General features: G+C 44.6%; 1 protein-coding gene across 1 annotated transcript; it reads left to right on the forward strand.

Annotated features, from left to right (window-relative positions):
- Window positions 1-529: 529 nt before the first annotated feature.
- On the forward strand, window positions 530-6,819 carry LOC126481593 (histidine-rich glycoprotein-like). Its single transcript, XM_050105455.1, has 2 exons — window positions 530-578; window positions 6,412-6,819. The coding sequence occupies exons 1-2, from the start codon at window positions 564-566 to the stop codon at window positions 6,661-6,663; spliced, it is 267 nt and encodes an 88-aa protein (XP_049961412.1). The 5' UTR covers window positions 530-563; the 3' UTR covers window positions 6,664-6,819.
- Window positions 6,820-7,685: the final 866 nt, after the last annotated feature.

Raw genomic sequence — 7,685 nt, forward strand, 5'->3', positions numbered from 1 at the left:
CATTCGATCGGAAATAAGTGACATGCATTTTCTTCAGGTTGCTGCCAGAAACAGGGTCGTGTGAATATTATACGACAAGTGGAATAATAACCACAACAGATTCTTATATTATTAATAAAGCTGTTAAGATCAATACATATACCGAACAACTGGCGCTTCTGTATAATACATCATGTACCGACAAAACAATGTTTTTTCGTTTGTTTTTCGTGACTTCATCTTGGAGTTGGAGGTAAGAACGTCCGACCGAGTGCTATGGTCGCTCCCCGCTAATATCAGAAGCCAGCGCATGTCAGTGGGCAGTACGTTCTGTCGGTGAATTCCCAATGTTTGTGCAGGTCGATGGCTGGGCGCTGAGAACGAGCGCATGACGTCAGAACCGTTGAGTGTGTGCGAGGACCGCTTTCACCGAATGGGTACTTCGCGACTCTCAGAATAATTCTGCGAAGCTAGCTGGTTGCTGACCTCCATTTCCCAAACTTGTCGCACTATAAAAGACACCCGCGTTCCAGACGAGGCTCACAGTTGTGCCTACCATTCTGCTTGCGACTACCTGCTGAAATATGAACAAGTTTCTGGTAAGTCTTCGTCGAGCTGTAAGCAATTTCCGATATTTATTAATTCCCATATGTCAAATCAGCATTTATTAGTGCTCACACTGTCACGAAAATCGGTATCTCTTCGGTAAAATATTGCGCTACGCTATAAACAGTAAATATATATATAGAAGTTAATGTAACTCTGCCTCAAACAAATATTTGGCGTCTTAAACTGTACTCCATTAGTAGCACCACAGACTTGGAAGTTTTTCACGTTAATTTTTCCGTCGCTATGACTTGTCATATCCAGTAATCGCCGTACATTTTGTCAGAGGTGAATATTATTTTTCATATTGTTCATTCAATAATCAAGTCACTTTTCCTGCTTCCTCTTATTAAAGAACGAACACATAAGTTTAGTATCAACTGTCTTCGATTCTACTTTTTAACTCCGTATTACTAGGTACGTAAATTTCATGCCTCTCTGTAGATGTGTAAATCTAGCCACACTATTCATTTCTTTTCATTGCAGTATGTAGAGGTGGTATTACATCTACATCTACATCCATACTCCGCAAGCCACCTAACGGTGTGTGGCGGAGGGTACTTTGAGTACCTCTATCGGATCTCCCTTCTATTCCAGTCACGTATTGTTCGTGGAAAGAAAGATTGTCGGTATGCCTGTGTGTGGGCTCTAATCTCTCTGATTTTATCCTCATGGTCTCTTCGCGAGATATGCGTAAGAGGGAGCGATATACTGCTTGACTCCTCCGTGAAGGTATGTTCTCGAAACTTCAACAAAAGCCCGTACCGAGCTACTAAGCGTCTCTATTGCAGAGTCTTCCACTGGAGTTTATCTATCATCTCCGTAACGCTTTCGCGATTACTAAATGATCCTGTGCATGATTTCACAATAATATGACAAATTTATCAGACGTTATTCCTCCCTCGTATTTACAAAAGAAAATTTGTAACTGTCTTCTCGATGGTTGGGAGATTTTGCTTCTTCCGTATATGATTCGTATGGAGATTATTTATTTCGCTGGCCAACAGAAGTCCCCTAGTACCAAACTTAGGCTCAAATTTGAAGGAAAAAATTTCTGACAATATACATTTGGAGCACACCATTGTATGATAGTGGTAAAACCGGTACAGAAGAGAATCGAAGCGTTTGACACACCCGTAGAGGGTCCTGTTGCTCAAACCTGGCAGAGATACCTGTCAGAGAAAAGTAATGTGGCCTATCTTCCTCTGGCGATCATATCACTGCTGAAAAACGAAGGCTAAACATATATCCATTACGCTTTAACAGCTTACATTTCACTATTTTTTCTAGACGTGTGGTGACTGAAACTTAAAGATGCGATTTCCTTTCGAACATATGTTATATTTTCACTCATGTCTTACAGTAATTTCCTTTTTCAACTCTTTTCATCTTCATAAAAGAGATGAATGCAATCATTTTATTCCTTGTTGGAATTTTCTTTATTTCTTATTTAGTGAGCTTTTTGTACGAAAATGTATTTGAACAATTTAATTCATTTTAACATACACGTTGCCCGACAAACAACCAGAAAGAAAAATTGAGATTATTAGAGACGGAGCTGGAACTCGGTTTGGGCGAGAATGAAGACGGAAGTCGTCTGTGGTTCTACACTCCTGGAAATTGAAATAAGAACACCGTGAACTCATTGTCCCAGGAAGGGGAAACTTTATTGAACACATTCCTGGGGTCAGATACATCACATGATCACACTAACAGAGCCACAGGCACATAGACACAGGCAACAGAGCATGCACAATGTCGGCACTAGTACAGTGTATATCCACCTTTCGCAGCAATGCAGGCTGCTATTCTCCCATGGAGACGATCGTAGAGATGCTGGATGTAGTCCTGTGGAACGGCTTGCCATGCCATTTCCACCTGGCGCCTCAGTTGGACCAGCGTTCGTGCTGGACGTGCAGACCGCATGAGACGATGCTTCATCCAGTCCCAAACATGCTCAATGGGGGACAGATCCGGAGATCTTGCTGGCCAGGGTAGTTGACTTACACCTTCTAGAGCACGTTGGGTGGCACGGGATACATGCGGACGTGCATTGTCCTGTTGGAACAGCAAGTTCCCTTGCCGGTCTAGGAATGGTACAATGATGGGTTCGATGACGGTTTGGATGTACCGTGCACTATTCAGTGTCCCCTCGACGATCACCAGTGGTGTACGGCCAGTGTAGGAGATCGCTCCCCACACCATGATGCCGGGTGTTGACCCTGTGTGCCTCGGTCGTATGCAGTCCTGATTGTGGCGCTCACCTGCACGGCGCCAAACACGCATACGGCCATCATTGGCACCAAGGCAGAAGCGACTCTCATCGCTGAAGACGACACGTCTCCATTCGTCCCTCCATTCACGCCAGTCGCGACACCACTGGAGGCGGGCAGCACAATGTTGGGGCGTGAGCGGAAGACGGCCTAACGGTGTGCGGGACCATAGCCCAGCTTCATGGAGACGGTTGCGAATGGTCCTCGCCGATACCCCAGGAGCAACAGTGTCCCTAATTCGCCGGGAAGTGGCGGTGCGGTCCCCTACGGCACTGCATAGGATCCTACGGTCTTGGCGTGCATCCGTGCGTCGCTGCGGTCCGGTCCCAGGTCGACGGGCGCGTGCACCTTCCGCCGACCACTGGCGACAACATCGATGTACTGTGGAGACCTCACGCCCCACGTGTTGAGCAATTCGGCGGTACGTCCACCCGGCCTCCCGCATGCCCACTATACGCCCTCGCTCAAAGTCCGTCAACTGCACATACGGTTCACGTCCACGCTGTCGCGGCATGCTACCAGTGTTAAAGACTGCGATGGAGCTCCGTATGCCACGGCAAACTGGCTGACACTGACGGCGGCGGTGCACAAATGCTGCGCATCTAGCGCCATTCGACGGCCAACACCGCGGTTCCTGGTGTGTCCGCTGTGCCGTGCGTGTGATCATTGCTTGTACAGCCCTCTCGCAGTGTCCGGAGCAAGTATGGTGGGTCTGACACACCGGTGTCAATGTGTTCTTTTTTCCATTTCCAGGAGTGTATTAAGGAAGACTCTGCATTGTCGTGAAATAATCACGATCAATGAACGGACATTTAACTCAGCTGCTTTAGGACACCAGTGTAGTACTATCTTAACCGTCCGCCTCCGTGGTCACTGTGGTTGACTGCCATACGGGGAGATTTTTCCTTGGTAGAAGGCGTGGTACGGTGGGTGCACTCACCTTTGTGAAGACAACTGGGCAGGTATTCGACCGATTAGTAGAGGTTCCAAGGTCGAGAAACCGTCCAACGACCGAGAGAGCCGTGTTCCGTCTATACGCCCCTTTACCCTCCATGCCACATCGAATAACGCCAATGACAGAGGGTGACACGTCGGTCGGTCGGGACCGGCTGACACGTCTAGGTCCACAACGTGAACTTCACCGACTTTTACCTTTTACAGTCTTAATCCAGAGATTTCACTTACACAGGTTCACTAAAACCAACACTACACGTATTTTATATCTCGAGTTTAATGGGAGAAATAATTTTTCCATGTTCAAACGATATTTAGATTTGCTATGTGAGTGTACTGAAAGTACATTCTCTTCTAAGAAACTACACTTCTCCAGTCCCGTCGCTGTGAATAACAGTATGGCTATCAAATTCATAAAGTCATTCCACCTTGTAATATTGTGAAGTTTGAACGTTAATTATTTCAGAAACGTCATTTATGTCTTTAACTAACAGCTGATTTTCTCAAACCAGAAAACTTACATTCGTCTAGCACACATATCTGATGGCAAATCTTTCTGATTGTGGACATCCACAAGTAAACATGTGTTATCTTCAATTTCATTGAAGTTGAGAATATCCAGCATCTGTAACCGCGAAGACTGGTTTCTCTTTCTGCCTTGTCACTGATACTTATCTGTTAAGAACTGTTAGAAATGACAGACTATTGCTTATCAGTGGAAGAAAATGATTAAAAATCTAAAAAGAGACTTAGAAATGTAGCTCATAGGAAGATAATGGACATGAACCGTGCAAGACTGAAGGACGACTAGTATACTAATTGGAAGAACATTGTAATCAGCCGTAATTCTTCCCTTCCTTACGACAGGAACTTTGGCCTCGTAAAGGAGTCGCTAAGGTTGAAATGGTTCCAATGGCTCTGAGCCCTATGCGACTTAACTTCTGAGGTCATCAGTCTCCTAGAAGGACATCACATACATCCATGCCCGAGGCAGGATTCGAACCTGCGACCTTTCCGGTCGCTCGGTTCCAGACTGTAGCGCCTAGAACCACACGGCCATTCCGGCCGGCAGTCGCCGTGTGGCTAAGTCAGCCCTGTACATCTGACTTCAGAGATTATTGAAAACTGCAACAAAATCAACAAGGTTATTGTCAAAGGAATGTAGACATCGAATTTTTTTTGATTTTACAACTTCGTCCCAAATCCTTTACCAGGAGAAAGTGCTAAGAGTAGCGTACAAAGAGGCCACAAAATGCAATTTAACCATAGCAGCTTCAAGCATTTTATCTATAATGCCAAGCTGTGTTTTAGCATTACTATCAGAGATTTCATTTATGCTATCATCCTAGATTCTTTCCATGTGGTTCAGTCCGGATGATCTGTGCCCAGTCCACCTTCCAGACTAACATATCCAGCTGAATTTGTCCCACTAAGTCCATTGAGTGCTATAAGAAAAGTATTTCCTTACATACTTGAAGAGTATAACGAATCTTATGATGAACTTCCTATATTGTATTGTATGTTAACCGGGGACCTAGAAACGATGGAGAGGCTCTGTCCCCGCTGCAGCCGCAGTGGTCCACAACCCGACGACGACTACCGCAGTCCACTTCACCCCTCCGCCGCCCCACACCGAACCCAGGGATATTGTGGGGTTCGGCCACCGGTGGACCCCCCCAGGGAACGTCTCACACCAGACGAGTGTAACCCCTATGTTTGCGTGGTAGAGTAATGGTGGGCCACGCGTACGTGGAGAACTTGTTTGCGCAGCAATCGTCGACATAGTGTAACTGAGGCGGAATAAGGGGAACCAGCCTGCATTCACCTAGGCAGATGGAAAACAGCCTAAAAACCATCCACAGACTGGCCGGTTCACCGGACCTCGAACCAAATCCGCCGCGCGGATTCGTTCCGGGGACCAGGCGCTCCTTCCCGACCGGAAAGTCGTGCGTCAGACCGCACGGCCAACCGGGAGGGCCGAACTTCCTATTCCTATAGCGTATGGGCTCAAACGAAAGGACTAATGTATTTCCGCAAAAGGTCAACATGATTATAAATGACATGTTCGGCAACCAGAAATTTCTAAGACCGTGTAAATATAGAACGGTGTTAATGATAATGTTACACAACGCAGTCTGTATTTAAGAGAAATAACTAACAATACACTGTAGATTTCTGTGGTCCACAACTTCTAGAACTCTGCGTTTTTATGTGTTTTCTGACGGAAATACGGGCAAAAATTATAAAATCTCCTTAGAGGGTGTCATATCATGTAGAAAGTCCACAGTCGATGTCTTTCACCAACCGCACTAAGTTAATATTTTAAGATCAACTAAAATTTGGATATTTCAATAAGTATAGTGATGAGTGTAATACGGGATAGCTTTTTTAAAAAAGAATTTAAGAGAAGTTTTAAGAGATGTAACTGTTTTTCTCCTTTCTTTTTTCCATTTTACTCGAAGTTCAGGCCTTCTCTGTGTGGACCAGTTGATATATATTTATAAACGACATTAAATAACTGTACTCTGTCTCTTTCCACATGCTCCAGGTACTTTGGTCCTAAAATATGTTCAGACTATAGCGTCACGATTTCCTTCAGGTCTTTGTTGGCGCTGCGTTGTTGCTGGTCGTAGCCATCTGCTCTTCACCAGCGGAGGCTGTAGCTGAGGCAGCACCGCAGTTCGGACACCATGGACCACCACACCATGGACCACCACACCACGGACCACCACACCATGGACCACCACACCACGGACCACCACACCACGGACCACCACACCATGGGCCTCCTCACCATGGACCACCACACCATGGACCTCCTCACCACGGCCCTCCTCACCATCATGGTTGAGTGACAGACTAATAGCTGCTGTCGCAGTGTCATTCACCTGCATTTCCTCAATCCGATTATCGGAAGTACCTTGCTGGTGGCCACATAATTCTTGTCTAGGCAATACGATGTATGTGTACAAATTGATTATTGTTTACAATAAATAATTACAAATCAGAGCTATCTTTTATGTGAAATTGATCATGCAAAATGCATTATATTGCTTCAGTGCTTTTTAGAATGTGAGTTTATTAATGCATTTTTACAATAGAGGGTTCATTATGAAGAACGGAAATACATTTCTATAAATTTGTATAGCTATACGAAATATCCAACGTTTGAACCCAACATTAAATTCACAAAGAAGTGTACATAAGGAGCTTTCAGTAAGGAATTACTGAACTCGTTTGAAAAGAGGTGATAGCAGTTGGTAGAACAGCTGCAAATCGTGGAAGGAAGAGGAATTGTGTGTGCTGTTGTTGCTGGCGTTTTCTATTTTGAGTTATTCATTTGTCAGTTATCGGTAGAGTTAACAGATTCAGTCAGTAGAAATTCATACGATGATGTGCACTTTATGAGTTGAAGTATCAATTAGTAATACGCTCCACATAATAATTATAATTAATTATTTCAAAATATCTTTCACATGAGTGGGGTAAACCTCATATGTTTGACGAGACATTTGAAGAGTTTTCGGGGACATTTTGCATATGTAAGTAACTTTATTGTCAACGAAAAGGTTGTTCACATTTTAACATGAACGTTGTTAAACATCTGATGTGTAGGGTTTATTCTCGAACCAGTTTGATACAAGATACAATGAAGCGTCAGAGTAACTGATATAGGCATGCGTATTCAAATACAGATATGTGTAAACAGGCAGAACTTGTCTTATATCGGCGTTGCTTTCTGCAGCGCCGATAGATGACAAGTGTCTAGAGCAGTTGTTAGATCGGTTACTGCCGCTACAATGACAGGTTTTCAAGATGTAAGTAAGTTAGAACGTGGTGTTATAGTGGGCACACGAAGGTTGGGACACAGCA

Source organism: Schistocerca serialis, chromosome 5 (assembly GCF_023864345.2).
Source record: "Schistocerca serialis cubense isolate TAMUIC-IGC-003099 chromosome 5, iqSchSeri2.2, whole genome shotgun sequence".
NCBI lineage: Eukaryota > Metazoa > Arthropoda > Insecta > Orthoptera > Acrididae > Schistocerca > Schistocerca serialis.